Source organism: Miniopterus schreibersii, assembly GCF_964146895.1.
Source record: "Miniopterus schreibersii genome assembly, chromosome: 3".
Taxonomy (NCBI): Eukaryota; Metazoa; Chordata; class Mammalia; order Chiroptera; family Miniopteridae; genus Miniopterus; species Miniopterus schreibersii.
This window is the reverse complement of record NC_138103.1, coordinates 10,472,346-10,493,441: the sequence shown is the minus strand read 5'-3', so window position 1 is coordinate 10,493,441 and position 21,096 is coordinate 10,472,346. Positions and strand designations below refer to the sequence as shown.

At 39.7% G+C, this 21,096-nt stretch overlaps 1 protein-coding gene across 1 annotated transcript in view; it reads left to right on the top strand.

The window, feature by feature from the left end:
- The first annotated feature begins 338 nt into the window (after nt 1–338).
- The window catches only part of MEIOB (meiosis specific with OB-fold), a 30,589-nt gene continuing 9,831 nt past the window's right edge, over nt 339–21,096 (top strand). The window contains exons 1-9 of the mRNA XM_081132695.1: nt 339–561; nt 5,655–5,731; nt 7,504–7,561; nt 9,691–9,822; nt 12,848–12,920; nt 15,223–15,418; nt 17,827–17,927; nt 18,831–18,883; nt 18,969–19,064. Of these exons, the coding sequence (XP_080988821.1) occupies nt 5,663–5,731; nt 7,504–7,561; nt 9,691–9,822; nt 12,848–12,920; nt 15,223–15,418; nt 17,827–17,927; nt 18,831–18,883; nt 18,969–19,064 (778 nt within the window). The 5' untranslated portion in view covers nt 339–561; nt 5,655–5,662. The remainder of the gene's footprint in view (nt 562–5,654; nt 5,732–7,503; nt 7,562–9,690; nt 9,823–12,847; nt 12,921–15,222; nt 15,419–17,826; nt 17,928–18,830; nt 18,884–18,968; nt 19,065–21,096) is intronic.

The following is a 21,096-nucleotide window of genomic DNA, read 5'->3' as shown; positions in this document are numbered from 1 at the left end:
GTCACTGGTTCTCAGCGCCCCGTACTGCTCTCTGGCCTGGAGGACACGCTCTGGAAGGAAAGAAATGGGAACCACTCCCACCCTAGTCTCCCCCTCTCCCCTCTCACCGCTGGGACTGGTGAGGGACCGCCCTGCGGTCGGGAACCCCAGAGGGAACGGGGCGGGGCAGGGGGCGGAGCCAGAGCTCCCCAACTGAGGGCTGCGTCCCAGGGGCGGGGCCGGCGCGGAGTTTGGGAGTGGGCGGAGCCGGAGGCGGGTGCGCTGGGCGGGGCCGGCGCGGAGTTTGGGAGTGGGCGGAGCCGGAGGCGGGTGCGCGGGGCGGGGCCGGCGCGGAGTTTGGGAGTGGGCGGAGCCGGAGCCAGCGCTAACGGTCGCCCTGAGGTTCCAAAGCGGCGGCGGTCGCGCGAGGAGACTGCGGGCGGAGCGCGCTGTGGAGAATCTGCCCGCGCGGGCCTTGCAGCGAGGCGGCGGGGCGGGGTTGTGAGCGGCCTCCGGCTGTCCCGCAGGGAGGAGCCACCAGGCGCTGGGAGCGCTCCGAAGCAGCGCGCGCGGACTGCTGAGGTGAACGCCTGGCCTCGTGGCCCCTGCGGGCTGCGGGCTCTCGTCCGCTCCTGAGGGCTGGGCAGGGTGGTCGCGAAGGCGAGGCCCGGGAGGATCCTGGGCCGACCCTCGGCTCACCCGTGGCCCTGCACTGTCGGAAGCCAGCGGGTTGGGGGGTGTGGGACCCGGCGTCTGTGAAGCCGACAGACGGAGGTATCCCACAGTCGGAACCCGAGGGGTCAGTGTCACATCGAATACGCGTGTCCTGTGGAACCGTGTGGAACGCGTGGGCGCGCTTAGAATGAGTACGCGCTGACAGACGCGCCTGCGGCGTCAGTGCACAATAGACGCGCATTCCACACGGACTCCAGACACCGTTGTCGCTTACGTTAGGGTTCACTCTCGGGGTTGGACATTCTTGGGTCTGACAAATGCGACAGGACACGTGTCCACCGTGAGAGGACCCCACAGAACAGTCTCACTGCCCTAGAAATTCCTGCTGCTGTCGCCCGTCCCTCCCTCCCTCGACCCCTGATAACCCTGGATCTTGTGCCAGCTCCACAGTTTTGCCTTTTCCAGGATGTCACAGAGTTGGAATCATCAGAATACATTTTCAAACGGAACAAACGGAGTGTTGCATGTCACCGCAGGGTTTGAAAGGCACTGCGGTTTTAGATCCTTGTCTTAGAATTGCTGGGCACTGGGCTTATCTATAAAGGTGCAAACGTGAGGAGGGCATGAAGTGATAAACTTTAGGAAACGGTATTTGAATGCAAGTCATGCAGTTTTCTCTTTCTTTCTTTTAAAGCAGCCTAGTTGTAAAATTTGAAAGTACCTTGAAAGGCTACTAGCAAGCATTCTTCTGTCTCCGTGTTGCAGATTCTCCAGTGTGATGCCAGCCAGCCAGTTTTCTAATGGACACCCCGGAGTGTTTGGAAGTCAGAATTTTTTTTTTAAATATATCTTTATTGATTTCAGAGAGAGGAAAGGAGAGGGAGAGAGACAGACAGAAACATCAGTGATGAGAGAGTCACTGATCAAGCCCACAACCGGGTATGTGCCCTGACCTGGGAATCGAACCCTGATCGCCTGGATCCCAGGTCAACGCTCAACCGCTGAGCCACGCCCGGCCGGGCCAGATAGAATTTTATAACGCAAAACCTACCCAGTTCCCATTGAAGCAGCAGAAGTGAAAATGGCCTTTCTGAATTGGATTTATAGAGACAGTTGAAATTGTTCCCCTCTAGGAGAGAAAATTTCCAATTTTACCAAAATTTGTCACAAATCTGTGGTTTCTGATGAGAGGTTGGGGAGATTTCAATGTACAGAAATGACCATATAAAGAGGACTTCTGTTCAGTAGCCTAACTCCCCATCGTTCTGTAGAATAAAGTAGGAAGTTACAGGAACATCATCACCGAGCTCTCTTGAAGCTCCACTTGTCTAGCAAGATATAAATCATACTTGTTCTCATAATTTAAATACTTGATATAAATGTAAAATTAGCTGTTAACTAAAATTCTATCTAAAAAGCTAATTATAGCAGTATTATTATCAAATTACAAATCAGATTGATTTAGAACTCATTAATTTAGTCAACAACAACCAGCAGCTACTATGCACAAGGCACTAAACTAGGCACCAGATAAGGCTCAACTCTGTCATCATGGAGCCAAACCTTTTAATGAGGGGAAGACAGACAGTACATGCAATGAGTATGAATTAGGAATGCTAAGAGGGGAAATAGAGGCTGGGAGATACTTAAGTTAGGTAGTAGGGAAGGCTTCTCTTTGAGACCCAAAGAATGCCGAGGGGCCTGCCTTGGGAAGGCCTGAGGGTGGGGTTGGGGAGGGTGCTCAAGGGAGAGGGAGCTGCATATGCCAAGGCCCCAGTCCTATCTGAGGAAAGGAGAGCAGCCAGGGTGACTGGAGAGTGGTTATCCAGGGGGAGAGTGATAAGAAATGAGGAAGAGATGGGCAGAGGGCAGATCAGCTGGGTATTACAAGGTTATAGTAAGGAGTTTGGATTTAATTCAGTGTGCAGTTGGGAAGAGTTTTAAGCAAGGGAGAGATGATCTAAGTTTTTAAAGAATTCTCTGTCATGTGGAGAAGAGATGGAGGAGGCAAAAGTAGAAGCAGAGAGTGGTAAGGACAGGGAGATGGGGGGGGAGGTGATCAGATTCAAGAGATAATTAGGAGGGAGAATTAGCAGGACTTGGTGAGGGTTGTTTTGTATCTGGGCAGTCAAGGAAAGGAAGTGTCAATGATGACAGAGTAGATGGCAATGGAATTTTCTGATGGCAGAGTCAGGTAGCTCTGGGGCATCAGCACAGCACCTGGCACATAGGTCTTCATGAATAACTGTTGCATTGATTGGAATGGAAATCACAAACAAGAGGCATAAACACATACACCCCTTCCTGGCCCTGGGAAAAAAGTCAGCAAAGTTTATGGCAAGGGCCCCCTCCACCCCTCTGCTCACAACTCCTTCACCGTAGGCCCAAGCCTCAAACTGACTAACTCTGGCCTGCTCAGAATTTGAGACCATGGCCTCAAAACAGGAAAATTGGTGGGCTTTGCCCTAAGGGTCTGACTGACAACCTCTGCTGACCTGTGTGCCAGAGACTTCTTAGGAACACTGTTAGCTACTGGCTACCCTGTGGGTCCAGAACCCCAGTGGGAGTTAGGACTAAGTAATGCAACTTTCTCCTGTGGAGGAAAGCTCCAGCAAGGAGGAGCACAAAGGCTCTGGCCTTGTCATACCTTCATGAAACCTAAAATAAGAGACCAGGAAGGTCATGGGAGGAACAGGCCAGGTCAGGCTGGGCTCTGGGCCACACGCAAGGTTTTGAAAGTGGAAGGAGGGCTTAGATATCAGGAAGGGGAATTTGGGAGACCTGGGGGGTGGGGACTGTCAGAGATCATCATGGTTTATCTAGTGTCTGTAGTGTAGGGCCAGCCTCATAACAGACACTCTAAAGCTATTACCTGTGATACTGCCACCAAATTACAATAACTGGACTAGTTCTGATGCCACCTCCTCTTTCCCTCAACCCTTGCCAAGGATCTGGATCAGTGGCCTTGAGACCATACACACCTGGTCCCACATCTAGCTCTCTGTTTTCATTGCTCCTCTCTGAGGCTCCTGGATGGGAGACTAGCCCCAGACCTACTCTGTCCTGATTCAGGGCCTGATACATACCAGACACTCAAACCACATGTGTTGAATGAGTAAAATAGGTATAAACCAAATGATTGCAGTACTGTAGGTGAGGAATGACTGAATCTTGGGCTGAGGAGATGGCACTGGAGATGGAGAAGAGACACTTAAAATATCTTTAGAAAGTAGAAGGGACAGTAGTTGCTAATGAATGGTGTAATGTCTGGATCACCAAAGTAAGCTCTTTATTTCATGTTAACTTTGTGTTTCTCAAAATGTCCAGGTAGAGAAGCAAGTTGTCATTAAAAAAAATTTTTTTTTTAAATCCTCACCTGAGGATATTTTTTCCATTGCTTTTCCAAGAGAGTGGAAAGGGGGGGGGAGAGAGAGAGAGATATCGATGTGAGAGAGAGGAATCGATTGGTTGCTTCCTGCAGGAGCACCGGTGGGGGCTGGGGATTGAGCCCCCAGTGGAGGCACACGCCGTTGGCCAGAATCAAACCTGGGACCCTTCAATCCTCAGGCCCATTCTCTAACCACTGAGCCAAATAGACTAGGGCTCATTTTTTTTTTTTTTTTTGGTAGACAGACACTAAAGTGTATCACCATATATTTTGAATAATAGTAGAAATTGGAGGACCTTCAAAGAGTTCATATGATGTCACATAAGTCAATGACCAAACCACTAATGTGCTAAGGGGTAAAAATTGGAGAACTCATTTAGCATGTAGGTGGATAGTGTTTTTACAATAATCCAGGTACTGAATAGTTCATCATCTCCAACTTGAAGTGTCTGGCACTTCACAGACTCTCAGTAAATGCTTGTTGAGTAGATGGATGAATGAATGAATGAATCTGTCAAGGTTTGGCAAGTATTTCAGAGACTGAAATTGCATAGTGAGCCAGATTAGACCACACCGAAGAATGAGTGGGAAACTTAACACTGCTTAATTTCCCAGTTGTTTTTTCTGGCAATCAAAGGCCTGAATACAGAAATTGTTACATTGGATAAGAATGAAAAGCAGTATTCTTATCTGTTGAGAGTCTGTGAACTTCTAGGCATTTTATGTCCATTATTTATAATTCTTTGACCAACCCTGTAGGGCAGATATAATCCACATTTTATGGAGAGGAAATTAAAGCTCAGTAATGTCAAAACACTTGACTACAAACTAGTGGCACTGGAATTCAAAATCATATTTGACTAATTTCACAGGCTCCCTGACACTCGTGTTATGGGCATGTCCTGAAAGTGAAGCCTGTGGGTGAGAGAGCATTCACAGTTAAAGAGGCCATGTATCAGGAAGTGAAGCTGAGTAAATCTGCTAGTTTGGTGTAGTTGACAATTGTTACTATACTAAAACCTTTTATAGTGATAACACCAAGAGACAAGCCACCATTTCATTTTTTTGATATTTATTGAGTGCTTTTTATGTGCAACATAGCATTGAAATACACACATAAAATATGTTAGATGCCACCTCTGCCCTCATGGTGCTTACCATCTGGAGGTGAGGTTAAAGTCGCTACCTATGCCCACACAGTGTAATCAAATGCATGATTGAGGTATTTACAATAGAGTTTTGCTGTATTTTTCAAAGTGGGCTTTATGCTAATATTTAAATCCACAAATGTCCTATTCAGTCATCTCTCATCTGAAACTCTGCATTTGCATTGTGCTCAAAAATTGTGAATTATATATTTTTTGGAAAGTGAGTTTAAAAATTGAAGCCTAACCTATATCATTCAAAACTATAAAAGGACATTTTGAAACATGTTTTTTACAGGTTGAATCTGTATTAACTTACATTTCATTGTTGTAATAAAACCTTTTCCCAAAGAGTGAGTAAACTGTCCGTGCTTCTCTAAATAAATTCTTTTTCGAATCTTGGAATTGTTTATGGTTTATTTCATTCATTTAATTTGTGCACCTAAATTGTGTTTTCTAAAATGCAGATAAAAGAATGGCAAACTTCTTTGCATCGAAGAACTTCACTACACTTTCAGATCTGCATCCAAATATGGCTAATCTGGTAGGCTTCAATGATATAGTGGTTTGGTTGTTCTATAATGAAATTTTCTTTGGTAATATTACACTATGTTAACATTGATTCTTTTGACACATGCATGATAATTGACAAGTATATAGGTACTCATTGCACTTGTATAATTGCTTTATATTAAGTACCCCTAAATGTCTTTGTATTTATGCCAGTTAAATGAAAACTAGTCTCTCTCCTAAAGAATAGGAGATTGTATCTATGACTAGTTCAAGATGATCCAAAATTTATTTGTATTATTTTAATTAAATAATAATCACTCAAATTTATCATTGTAAAATTAAAATATTTTTGTTCAGCAGTATCTATTCTTTAATCAAATTATCCAAGTTAAAGACTTAAATACTTGCCATTATGCTGCTTTTATGACATAAAGATACACAACAGGTGTATTTCTGAAATGATTATGTGAACATTCATTTTGGGGAGGGGTTGTGGGAGAATTCAATCTTTTTTAAAAAACATGTCTTTATTGATTTCGAGAGGTACATAGAAACATCAATGATGACAGTCATTGTTTGGCTGCCTCCTGCACACCCCCTACTGGGGATGGAGCCCGCAACCCAGGCATGTGCCCTGACCAGGAATCGAACTGCCATCCCTGGATTATAGGTCGATGCTCAACTGCTGAGCCACGCCGGCTGGGCAGAATTCAATCATTTCAAATATAACAAGACTCTTATTTATTGAAAAGAAATCTAGGTAGAATCATTTTATAAGGTGAACTTATTGTAATGCAATTAGCATAGTCTCTTACCTTCCTTGCTCCTAAGCAGTCTGCCATTTACATTTGGCATTTACAAATCTGATTTCTTAAAATAGGATAAATTTACATGTAACTTTAATAGTTTATGATTAAAAGCTTATTGTTAAAAATAATTATTGCTGTTATAGTTTTTCTTGAATGTTAAACTATTTGCTAATTGCCTTTTCAATCAGAAAGTTTTACTCAATATTCCCATTAGTTGTGTTTTTCCAACAAAACTCAGTGAGATCTGAAAGCATAAGGATAGCTCAAATAGGATATGACAGTCTTAAAAGCTTGAATGTATTTTAAATGTGGTAGGTTATTATAAGGTTAAAATCTGTTGCTAGATTAATAATATAAATTTAGGTTTATCCTTTCAGAAAAAGGTAATTATTTTTATTTCTCAAAGCACTTTTTAATGTTTAATTTTTCTTTGGTAGTCACTAAAGAGAACATTAAAAATTTTAAGAAGATGTTAATATCTTTAAGGTTTAAGATCTAAGACTTTAGAGCTCAGATTTATTAGCAGTAATATACAAGTTCTGTTGCAATCTAATTTATATTACTGTTCAGCATGTTTGGGTTAAGAAGCTAAACAATTTTATGTGGATTGTTAGAAAACCCTATATAAAAGAAACCTTTGAAGACTGTGGCAAATTAAATTGCATTATACATGTGCTTTGAATGAATTCAGTAAGGATTGATAGCATAGGGTGGTTACTGTGCTCCACCTAGTGATTGAAAATAAAGTAGAAACATACTAAGTATTAAATGATTACATTTGTAATAGCAGTTAACTATCTTATTACTTCGTACTATTCCCTGTGGAATTGAACATTTATGAAGTTCTTTTAGATGTTTGTCTGGAATAAATACATTTAAATGGTTCCTAGTCAAAAATGTTTGTTAGAGCCAGTAAAATACAAGTCCATGAAATTAAATTTACCATCTACATCTGTGTTTAATATTTGTCTTCTATAACCTTTTTGTTTTTCAGAAAATAATCGGCATAGTTATTGGGAAAACAGATGTCAAAGGCTTTCCAGACAGAAAAAGCTGAGTCCTGTTTAACAATTTGCTTAATTTTTCATCAACTGTGGCTTATGACTACAACAAAGTGTACTTAGTAATTAAGTTTCTCATGCCTGTTTAACTCCTTAAGAGCAGTGGCCATGCTCTCTATTGTATGGTACTCAATTTAAAGCTATGTGTGCGAGGACATTAAAATAGTTTTTAATGATTTTATTTGATGTTCCTCAAACATAATTTTAAAAGTTTGTATATTCAATGCCAAAATAGCTAGTTAAATTGGTCAACTCATTAATGTGTATGAATGTGTATTCATTAAGTACCTCTACTGTGTTAAGCCCTGCATAAAGGTAACAGAGGGCAATTGTAGTCTCATATTATCTTCAGATATCATAGTGTCTGAGAGTATGGACTTACAGCTAGATTTTCTGAGCTCACTTAGTCACTGAGTGATCTGAAATTTGTCCTATGTACAGCTGTGAAATTGGGATAAATAGAGCCGGTGTGAGAATTAAATGTAAGGGTGTGTGACCTGTAGTAAGAACTCCATGTTGACTATCACTTTCAGCCTAAGAGATACAGGTACACAGGTGTATCTCAAATAAGACAGAAAGTGATAAGAAAGATGGTTTTGGAGCAGGGATATGTCATGATAGAGTAGTGCTGAAGGAGGAAGTATGGCAATAGTAGCTACATATTTACTCAAACAACCAGACAATTTAGTGAAAACATTTTATCTTTCATTTGTGGAAAATATAGTTAACTTTGGCTTCAGTGGTTTTTATTGAGTTGCTTGAACTGTGCAAGAGTGTTAGGACTATGGAAACATAATCCAAGACTAAAATTGGATTTTTAAAATTGACTCACCTTCAAACTTTTGTAGTTAATGTGCACAGATACAATATAGAATGCCAAATCTAGCAACTCATTATGATTAGCTTTAAAAGTATCAATGGTGCTTATTAAAGGTTGCAGTGTAAGTGCTGCTATACAGCTTAAGGGAATCAGAGCTCTAGTCAGCCAGCCAATAATTTTGGAAGAAGATATTAATTTTGCTTGAATCATCTGAGTAATTGTGATTGTGTTATTTGACTCATGGTATAGTGATAGGTGTCTTTATTTTTATTGTATTTCATGTAATATTCTGTTATTATTTTGAGGTAAATAACAAAGATGTCATCTCCCACCCATACTTGTTTGTGTCTTCACTTTACTTCATCATAATGAATTAGATTAGAAGTACCATTTGAATAATTTGAGAAAGTTTAAATGTCTGTTTTCTAAGCTTTACAAGGGATACTTTAAAATACATGAATTATATGGGGGGGGGGTAAATGGTAATGGAAAAAATACATGAATTTTAAAAAGTCAATATTTAAATATTAGCTAAAATTACAACAATGAAATACCATTTTCACCTATCAAACTGTGAGGGTAGGGGACCACTTCGGTAGTGTTTGACTACTTTTTATGATTATATGTACAGTATTCCTGTTTTGGAGAAAATGTGCTTATTGGCTTTAAAAAAACATTATACAAATAACATATAAAATATATACTTTCATTAAAAATTCAAGCAGTACAGAAAGTCATAGAGTTGAAAGGTAAAAATCTTCATTTAACCCCCAACTCTTCCCAGCTCAGTCCCTGCCCCAAAGGTAAACACTAATTACAGTTCTGTAGATATCTATAATTTGTATATGTATGTTGGGTTGTGTTACCTTTTTAATTAGCAAAAACTATAAAGAAATTTTATTTTGGAAAATTGTACTTGCTGACCTCTAGTGGTGTTATTTAGTAGCACACATTTATTTGTTTTCAAATAATTTTGATCTGAATTTGACTTAGGTTAAAATAGTAACAGTAACAGAGAAATAGAGAATCTAAGCTAATGTCTGGATGGTTCAAGCCTATGTGTCATTTCCCTCCAAATATACATATAACTGGGGAAAGGGAACGGAGGGGTTAATAGTGAGGTGATTACTTTGGCAGCTTTGAAATTCATAAAAGCAAGTATAACTTATTACAGAATTTATATCTGAAATAATATTTTATACCATGCCTTTGAGTATTGTTATTATCATCATCATAATATTTGTTCAAAAGTATAACAAAACATTTCATTTGAAAAATAAAAGCATTGGTTTTTCCTTAGATATTGGGTCAGAAAGGTACACTTTCAGTTTCACCATTCGTGATTCACCAACCCATTTTGTAAATGCAACATCCTGGGGCAAGGAAGATTACATCAGATCACTTTCTGACAGCTTTAGGGTTGGCGAGTGTGGTAAGTTGGCATTGATTCTTAAATTGTTTTTATTATAGTATTATTCCTTTGTTATGTTTGTGATAACTACACTGAGGTAGTCAAAATGCAATACAGGAGTCCCCCTTATACACAGGGGGTAAGTTCCAAGGCCCCAAGTAGGTGGATGCCTGAAACTGCAGATAATAAACAAACCATATATATACTATATGTGTGTGTGTGTGTGTGTGTGTGTGTGTAGTGTTTTTTTCCTATACACATAGACCTATGATAAAATTTAATTTATAAATTAGGCACAGTAAAAGATTAACAATAACTAATAATAAAATAGAACAATTACAACAATATACTGTAATAAAATTTATGTGAATGTGGTCTCTGTCTCTCAAAATATCTGATAACTGATCTGATAAACAAGACCACCACTAAGTGACTAATAGGTGGGGAGCGTATATAGCCTGGATACGCTGGAAGAAGGAACTATTTACATCTCAGGAGGGATGGAGTGGGATGGCTCGAAATTTCATCATGCAGAACTGCGCACATTTTAAAACTTACAAATTGTTTATTTCTGGAATTTTTCATTTGACATTTTCAGACTGCAGTTGACTGTAGGTAACTGAAACCATGGGTAAGGGAGACTACTGTTGGACACAATTCATAATTCTCAAGAACCTTATCAGAAAAAAGTCACGATTTACAAGCATAATACAAGGCAATCAGCATTATTACCTGAAACATACAAAACTGATAGTCACATATTTTTACTAGGTAGCTTTATATCTTTGGTTTATTTCATATTTCAGTTTATATCAATCCCTATTGTTGCTATAATCATTTAACATAATAGGGCTGCTAAATAGATTTTGATAAAAGATGATATTTGAATTTTTAATAGATTTTTTGTTTTATTAATCCTCACCCAAGGATATTTTTTCCATTGATTTTTAGAGAGAGTGGAGGGAGGGAGGGAGGAGGAGAGGGGGGGGATAGAGGAAGAGAGGCACTGATTGGTTGCCTCCCACAGGTGCCCTGGGGGGGTGGGGGGGCAGAGATCGAACCTGCAACCCAGGTTCCTGCCCTTGGTCTGGAATCCAACCTGCAACTCTTTGATGTGAGGGCCCACACTCTAACCACCAAGAACATCGGCCAGGGTGAATTTTTAATGGATTTTAAGAAACTTTACTTTTAGTCTAAAATACCAAATCTTTTGCATCCTCTCCCCACCCCAATATCCCTCTGACAGTACAGTGTAACAAAAAGAACAAGGACTTTGAAAGTAGATAGATCCTAGTTCCAACATTTATTCACACTTAATCTTGCTGGACCTCAACTATGAATTAATACCCTATAGATTCTAGTGAATGTTAAATGAGATAGTGTGCCTGTTATAAAATGTAGAACTTAGTCACTCAATAGATGACAGATCTAGCTTCATATAAGCAACAAGAAAGCACATATACAAGCTTTCTTTTATGGTAGAAAAAAGAAGGGGAAGGGTGATGCAGATAACTAAACTACTCCTCTCCAGTACTGTAGTATGCAGCAGTCTATTACCCATATCAGTTTTTTAGCACCTAATCACATATTGCCTTGTATTATTAACTTTCAGGGTTATATGTAATATCTCTCTAACTGAACAATAAAGTCATCGAACGTAGGGACTTGAAGGCAGGAAATGTTGCAGACTTCACAGGGCCCAGTACAGTTAGAAACATTCCTTGTATGGATGCCAAAAAATTAGTTATATAGATAGAGCTAAAGATATGTTTTGGTATTAAAATATGTTATATGTTGATGGTGGTTGTGAGGATGAACGAGATAAGGGATTTTAAAAGCGTAAAGTCAACAGTGATTATAAATCTAATCACTGAGTGAAAAGATTATACAGAGTGAAAAGATTACAGATTTTTAAAAAAATATATCTTTAAAAAAAATTTTCTCTTTTTAATTTATCTTTATTGATTTCAGAGAGAGGAAAGGAGAGGGAGAGAGAGAGAGATATAAACATCAATGATGAGAGAGTCATTGATCGGCTGCCTCCTACACGCCGCTGACTGGGGATCCAGCCCAACCCGGGCATGTGCCCTGACTGGGAACCCAACCCCAATCATGTGGATTCTAGGTCAACACTCAGCAGCTGAGCCACACCCGGCCAGGCGAGATTACAGATTTTTGAATCAGAGCAATTCTAATTCTAGCTCTACTACTTTCTAGATATAAAACCTCAAGAAAGTTATTTAACCTTTGTGAGCTTCAATTTTTTCATTTGTAAAAAGGGAATGATTGTGTGAGTAATTAGCAAAATAGAGCACAAAAAGGTCTAACATAGACCATAAGAAAATGGAAACCCTAAAATGTTAATTCATAAACTTATTAAGTTGTGGAACTCAAATCAGGACTCAGATTTTGCATTGCTCTTTCTATCCCACCACTATTATTTTCCAAAAGCAACTGTGAATTGGGTGAAGATCAATTAAGTGTTTATAGAAGGGCATCTTGTAATCAAATAAAATGTTCAGTGTAACTAATCAATAAAGTAATATTAATGTGGGTCATATGTTGGGATTTAAACACAAGGCGTAAGAAATGTCATCTGACCTTAGCTGGTTTGGTTCAGTGGTTAGAGAGTCAGCCAGCCGGCAGACTGAAGGGTCCCGGGATCTATTCTGACCAAGGGCATGTACCTCAGTTGCAGACTCAACCCTGGTCAGGGAGCTTGCGGGAGGCAACCAATTGATGTGTCTCTCAAAACATCGATATTTCTTTCTCTCTTTATCCCTTCTACTCTCTCTGAAAAGCAATGGAAAAAAATATCCTCAGGTGAGGATTAAAAAAAAAAGAAGAAATGTCATCTGGGGTCAAATTGATGGTCATATTCTAGGATTCTGTTTTTCACAGTGACACAAGAAAACGATTGGGAAGGATATATAACACTAACTCAGAAATTAGAAATAACATTATAATGTTTATTATTATGTACGGTTGTTTTTTACTTATCCTATTACTTTTTTGTAATAGCGTCATACTTTCCCATCTGTTTTAGTGATAATTGAAAATCCCCTGATCCAACGAAAGGAATTAGAAAGAGAAGAAAAATTCAGCCCTGCAACTCCTAGGTAAATATCCAGCACAGAGTTCAGCAAGCTTTGTGCTGTAATGATCATTACTAATGAATTTTTGCATGTCAAGTTAGCAGAGAGTTTACTAAAGGTGTATACTTCAATTTGAAAATTAGGTCTTTAATTCTTCTTCACAATGTTTATTTTATTATTATTTTTAACCCTCACCTGAGGATATTTTTTTAATATTGATTTTAGAGAGAGAGAAAGGGAGAGGGAGAGAGAGAAAGAAAAACATTGATGTGAGAGAGAAACATCTATCAGTTGCCTCTGTACGGCCCCAACAGGGGGAGGGGGGTTCAAACCCGAAACCTGGGTATGTGCTCTGACTGGGAACCAAACCTGTGACCCTTCAGTGCACAGGGCGACGCTTCAACCAACTGAGCCACACTGGTCAGGGCACACAGCGTTTATTTTGATTATGAAACAATTTACTTCAATATAGGGTTACATGAAAAAATAGCTTTGTTTTTAGTACTTTCATTCTCATTCTTACATGTACAAAAATTTGACTGTAGTCACATAAAGTGGAACAATGAGAAGAAAAATAAATCTTGAAAGTCACATACGTATATTTTCATATCATAGTACAACTCTACTCACATGCCTTACTATCTTAGTTCAGGTTCTCTGGAAGCAGAGCCTGAAGGAGGGTTTTTGTGCAAATTATTTGTTGAAGGTGAGCTCTCAGGAGCAGCCAGTAAGGATAGGGTTGGGGGGTGTGGGGAGGTGGTGAAGCTGAGCAAAGAGGCAGGTTCAGGTGAAGCCCATTCTCAGCCTGACTCATTTGTTCCTTCTCTTCTTTGAAGTGTCCACTTGAATGTCTCCTCCTTAGGCCTTTCCCATCTATCCTGTCTGTACCAGCCCTTCCAGTTCATTACTAGGACTTTTCCCTGTGCTGTTTGTTATCATCAAAACCCCAATCACTATCTGAGATTATTTGATTAATTGTCATGTCTCCTTCTCACCCATGTGGACTCCGTGAGATCAAAGGTCTTGTCTGTCTTCTTCACCACCATATCCCTTGTGCCTAGACTATGGTCTGGCACAGAATAAGCTCTCAGTAAATATTTATGAAATGAATGAATAAATGAATGAGTGGGGGGAAGAGCATTCTTGGAAGAGAGAACAAACATGAAACCTGACATTTTCCAGAACAGTTAATAGTAGGTTGAACCATATGGAAATGGTGATGTGTGACTATTTTTTGTCTAAAAATGTCAGTTTCGCCTTAGCCAGTTTGGCTCAGTGGTTAGAGCATTGGCCCGAGGAGTGAAGGGCCTTGGGTTCGATTCCAGTCAAGGGCCCATACCTTGGTTGCAAGCTTGATCCTGGGCCCTGGCCAGGGCATGTGCAGGAGGCAACCAATCGATGTGTCTCTCTCACATCAATGTTTCTCTCTCTCTCCCTCTCTCTCTCTTTCTCTCTCTCTCCCCCTTCCGCTCTCTCTGAAAAGCAATGGAAAAATATCCTCAGGTGATGGTTAAAAAAAGTCAGTTTCATAGCTAGTTGTTTGATACGGTTGATATAGGGCAAGGGCAGGGGAGCAGCAGGAGAAAAAGCTTGAGAGAGAAGCAGAAACATTTCACAGACAACTTTGCCCATTGTAACAACTTCATTCTTTGGTGATGGCTACCTGGAAGGCCTTTGAACTGGGAAATAATATACTAATATTTGTGGGTTAAGATTACTTTGCCTACCTTAGGAGGAGACAGGGCCATAGTTTGGGTGAGAAGTGATGAGGTAAATACCTAAAGCACTAGTTGGGGAGGAGGGGCTGGATTAGAGGGCTGGAAATTGACTCCATGAAGGGGACTTGGGAGTCGATTGGCTGGAAGGGGAAGAGCACCTCAAGTTCAGTTGTTAATATTGTGCATCTACTCGATACAGAGCACAACAGGAGTAAGTGAAGCGCAGTCCTTGATTTAAAGTCTGTAGGCGGGTTGGTCAGTGTTTAGAGATACAGATATCTGTATACAGATAATGAACATGGTATAGAGTGCTTTTATACCTTTATTTCACAGAGAAGGAAACTGAAGCTCAGAGTCTTGGGCAAGGCCAGATAACTGGTATGCTTAGCATTCAGGCACAAATTGGTCCTCAAAACATTTTCTTAATGAAAATATATTTCAGACAAAAAATATTTTACTACATTTTTTTTCAATGTTTCTAAAAGTGTAGAATTTTTCTTAATATAGTCTAAATTACAAGAAAAAATAATTTAACTGAACCTGGAAGTATTTTTCTACTTAAAAAAATCATTTGACAGTAACTTTTTGTGTGTGTTTTTGCAATTTAGTGACTGTAAACTGCTGCTCAGTGAAGATCACTCAACAGTAAAAGTTTGTTCCAGTTATGAAGTGGACACCAAGTTACTTTCTTTGATACGCTTACCTGTTAAAGAGTCTCGGGATTATTATTCATTGGGTGACATTGTTGCAAATGGACACAGTCTTGATGGAAGAATTATTAATGTGCTTGCAGCTGTGAGGTCGGTAAGTTTAAACCTCAACAAAGCCAAGTTCAAATTGGCGGGGGAATTCTATCACTTATTTTGTGTTTGGAAACTAGTAACCAGCTGGAGTAAATATTCCTCTGCCTTGATCTGTAGTCAGTTGAATTAAGGCAACAGTATCACCTCTCATTAAAGTTTAAGTAGCATTTTATCTGTGAATGAATAGCACCAACATGAAATCATATTTGAGTGTAAATGCAACACACACTGGTAAACGACCCACCAACCATATGAGAAACTTTTATACTTTGGTTAAAGATGCAAATGAAGAGAGTAAATTCATTGATTTGAAGATTTTCATGAAGTTGCTTAAAGGGGTATAAGTTGTATAAATCAAGGAACCAATTCTGTGCTTGTTCCCAAAGCTGTCCTGAGATGGAGGAGGGAGGGAGGGAGAATACCCAACTGAACTGTACTAGGGGCCTGGTGACCTACTGCACAGTACCATGTGGTGAAAAGCAGGGAAGGACACCACTCTGTGGGGCTCTGGGAGTGTTTCACCATTTGTTGCATCAGAATCTCCCTTTTACTTAATTATTGCCCAAGTTTTGAACTCTGTTGGACAGACTAGAGTCACTTGGCTGGACTAAGAGGTGGACCTTAAAATTTAAGTTTCATAAAGTAAAGTATACAAAGAAAATTAAAGGGACAATATCAGTTTCTCAATGTTTGGAATGATGGTAGTCAAAATACAAAAAAAAAAAAAAAAAAAAAGAAAGGAAATTGACTTAGGTACTTGTAGTTAATGTTGTTAGTAATTGCTAATTGCTTTTCCTTATTAAATGACTAGCCAATAAGAGTGTTAACTATACCTGATGACAGGCCCTTGATGGCAGAGGCATGTCTGCTTTGTTCATCACTCTAGTTCCAGCCTAGCACAGTGCCAGCCACAAGGTGAGCACTCAATATAATCCAGGATGGAGAAATAAACACCCTATGGGGCAATTGTGAGAAGTAGGAGAAATCACTTTCTCAGCAATTTAGGTTCAATCTTACTTAAAGGCAGGATATGATCTCTCAGTTTCCCTGCAATACTATATAATGTCATTATATTACAACATAGTAAGAATTTTCTAACACTCAGTATGAACATGAGCAAAAACCTACAACTTTTTCCATGCACCTCCACCCTATGAGTCTGGTACCTTCTTCCATAGGATTACATTACTACTTTTTTTTAATTAAAATTAATTTTTTTTTTTATTTCAGAGAGAGGAAGGGAGAGGAAGAGAGAAAGATAGAAACATCAGTGATGAGAGTCATTGATCGGCTGCCTCCCGCACGCCCCCCACTGGGGATCGAGCTTGCCACCGGTGCATGTGCCCTGACCGGGAATCAAACCTCGATCTCCTGGATCATAGGTCGACATTCAAAAGCTGAGCCACACTAGCCAGGCTACATTACTTCCTTTTTTCACTGCCTTCCTTCTCCTATTTTGCTTCCATCCCTCCTACATTTCCTTTCTTTACATTTTTAGTTAACTTGCTCTCTTCCTTCTTACCTCTGCTTACGTCTCTTTACTTTAAAACTCTTTTTTGTACAATTTTCTTGTGTGCTGTGGTATGGCAGGCGTCTTTCACACTCTGGCTGTACTTTCCTCCAACTTTCGTTCTAGATACTACTATTCTGCTGGTAGCTATGAGTCTTTCTTCAGCTCCTTCCCATGGAGCTCAGAGCTGCTAATAGATGCAGTGGTGACAGTGGCATAGGGGGAAGCCAGCTGATTGTCTGTGCTTGGGCCATTGCTATGTGACTGTCAGAGGTGCCTGCTGTTCAATGTGAGAACCCCTGGGGTGACAGAAGGGCCCCTGAGTTCACCTTCATTTTCACGATCCTCTTACCCCACAGTGTGGATTGAATCAGACCGTGTCAAAGCACTTTCCCAAACATCCCTCATTTGGTCCTTACCACCTTGTCTTATAAAGACACAAAGGAGATATTGATATTCATACCTGCACTGGAAAGATGAGGACACAGAGGCTCAGAGAGACCAAGTCATCTAGTCACATGAATTCTTTGCCAGGCCCTATACTAAGCCATGGGGCACACAGATGTTGAAAATATACTTTCTATCCTCAGTGAGTCCACATAGATGACATCCGTGGGCTTGTCATGGAGCATTTGTTCTGATATGTTGAAAAGACCCCATAGTCTTAACTTAAAATACATATATCTGTACTTCTCTTCAATCAAACTGTTTAACATCAGTTAAATACACCTAGTTTAGAGAGAGATGCTTTTAAATCATAAAATGTATATTAGTGATTCTTACTATTCTGATATTTCTTATTTGCTGTTTAAAGGGTAAACATCTGAATATTTCCATCAACAATATTAAGTACCTCTACAATTATAGATGAAGAATAACAATTTCCTTCAATTTCTAAGGTTGGAGAGCCAAAATACTTTACAACTTCAGACCGAAGAAAAGGCCAGAGGTGTGAAGTTAAACTCTATGATGAGATGGAGTCTTCTTTTGCAATGATATGGTAACCTACCAATATCTGTTCCAAAATGTGAAATCCCTGCTATTATCAAGGCAGAACATTTTTATTTTATCAAAAATATGATGGATTTAATATCAGGAGATGAGTAATGATAAGAAAGAAATTATATTTAAAAAATAAACCTCACTCTTGTCTTTTGAGTTGTTACAGTTGGTGTGGTAAGATTACTTTAAAATGAGATCTTTAGATGACATGGGATTGTGTAGATGGACTCACTGTGACTGGTGTATTCTTGCACTCTCTTTTATTAAAAATGGTGATTTATTAGGTCTCATTAATAATGAACATGTTAGACTTTCCATATTTCTTTGGGTATCCAGGCCATGGAAAGATGATAGAAAAGCAAGTGTTGTCATAGGCTGGGTTCTGTGGGGCTTCTGGTGTGTCAGATGCCGGGTAGGACTACATTCTGAAGTACTACAGGGTATTACATGGTGTTGTTTAGACTCCAGATGCCTTGGTACCAAATTAGGTACTTAATTTGAAATAAGCCTTCAAGTTCCCTGAGCAGTTTATCCATTGTGGGGGCCCTCGCTTAATAGTCTGAAAGAGTGACTTTAAAGTCTTTAGACTTGTAGTCACTCAGTTCCAAGAAGCCAGGAGTGACCTGAGTGATGGGAAAAGAAGGAATTGATGGAACAGAAGTTGTTAGAGGTTAATAGTATTGGAGGAATGATTGATCATGTAGATGTTAAATGCTCTGTGAAACAGACAAGTGTAGCCCTGCAATATGCAGGAGAAACTGCATCTTTAACTTGTGCCTTTGACCATATAGGGGATGGTTAACCCCAGTGCTTAAGGCATTCTTTTTTTGGTAAATAACGTTTGCTTCCAGTTTTTCTAATGTATTTTATTTTTATCACTTCTTTTTTTAAAAACGTGCAGTTGGGATAACGAATCCATTCTACTTGCACAGAGATGGATGCCACGAGAAACAGGTACCATACTTCAATGACTGTGTTCAATATTTGTCATTTTTTATCCTCCATGTAATAATTTAAAAATGGCTTTTTCCCCAAACAGTAATATTTGCCTCAGATGTAAGAATAAATTTTGACAAATTTCGAAACTGCATGACAGCAACTGTAATCTCAAAAACCATTATTACAACTAATCCAGGTAAAAGGTTATCTGAATTTTTTTTATCCCTTTGGAAATGACTGTATCACATATTCCCATATTTGTGTATTTAAGAATGAAAACAAAGCTTAGATCTCATTTGAATTAGAAATGAAAGATTGTTTTATATGACTTTTTAAAACACAATAAGATATATTCTTTGATTTCTTTACTAAAGAAAAATGAAAAACCAGACTCATTTTTAAAGCATAATTCCTTGTGATGATTTTTGAGAGAACAATGCTATTGATTGTGTAACCTAAATTATTGACTACTTAAAATAAATTCAGTTTCACTACATTTAAATAACTTAGTGCTAGAGCACTGAGAACATATGTGTAGTATCATTAGTTCATAACTGTAATTAAATGTCCAACAGACCCACTGGAGTGGTTGTTGAAAGGAATTGTAACTTATTCCAGCATGAAATCAGGGGAGCAGGACCTGGGGAAATAGGGAGTTGGTGCGTTAAGCAACCTCAGAGTGCTCTGTGGTGCAGAGAGCGGTCAGCCCAACACTGAAGAAGAGTGCAGAACTCCCATAAATGGAGTTACCCTTCACAGTCTCAAGAAGATATAAATATAGTAGCATGCCATTTTGTTTTATTTTATTATTTTTAAAAAATATATCTTTATTAATTTCAGAGAGAGGAAAGGAGAGGGAGAGAGAGAGATAGAAATATCAATGATGAGAGAGTCATGGATCGGCTGCCTTCCCCGACTGAGGATGGAGCCCGCAACCCGGGCATGTGCCCTGACTGGGAATCGAAACCCCGATCGCCTGGATCCTAGGTCGACGCTCAACCGCTGAGCCACGCCCGGCCGGGCAGTAGCATTCCATTTTAAACATAAGCTCACTCTACTGGTCAATAGCAAAGCATCAATAGTTACTGAGTACCATAAAGCAACTTTATATTTTTGACCAGATAATTATCAGAATTTTGAAAAGTAGAATTAATTACTATGATATAAGATGTAAAATAACAAGACTCTGTTTTTTAAAATAAGTATATTGGATCTTCACATCCACCACAGAACTGTTGTCTCTTTAAAAGCAGCATCATGGGAGGTGATATGACACTCAATGATTTGTTCTTTGTTGAACTCTCATCTACTGAGCACATGCTGTGTAATGGGACAAAGCACAAGTATCTCCACTTTCATGGAGCTCACATTCTACCAGGGAGAGACAGATGATAAACAATAAAGGTAACACATACGTGAATTATGAGATATTTAAGAAGAAAATGATGCCCTGGCCAGGTAGTTCAGTTGGTTAGAGCATTGTCCTGATACACCAAGGTTGTAGGTTCGATCCCCAGTCAGGGCACATACAAGAATCAACCAACAATGCATAAATAAGTGGAACAACACATAGATCGCTCTCTCTCCCCCGCCCCCACCACAGCTGCTCATTACATTAACAATAGCTGGTATACATCTATCCATGTTAATAGAATGCTACTTCACATTGTTAATGGCTGCCTAATATTTTATTTGATTGCATTCTTTTATGTATTTACTTTTTACCATTAAAAATAATTTGGGGTCATATAAAAATAACAACTAAACTACAGAACAACTGTCATTCAGAAATGCCTAAAATCAAGCTGAATGGAAATCCTACAACTAGGGAATTAAAGAAGAAGCCACATCAAAACTGGTAGAAGGGAGACATGGATTGGGCTGGTCCCACACCCACATGTGGCAGATAAAAACTGGGAGAGATGAGGAGCGGGGGGTCTCAGCCCCACACCAGGCCCCCCCAACCCAGGGTTCCAGTGCTGGAAAGAGAAGTCCCCATAACTTCTGGCTGTAAAAACCAGTGGGGATTGAGGTTGAGGGAACTGGAGGCTGCTGGAGTCCCAGGCTGTTCCTTTTAAAGGGTCCATGCACAGGGTAACTTGAACTCATTCCCTTTGAGCTCCAGTGTGGGGCAGTAGCTTTAAAGGCACCAGAGACATATGGGGAGGAACTGAATTGTCCAGCATCAGGGCAAGAGCTGGGGAGGGGCAGCTTTCTGCCAGACAGAA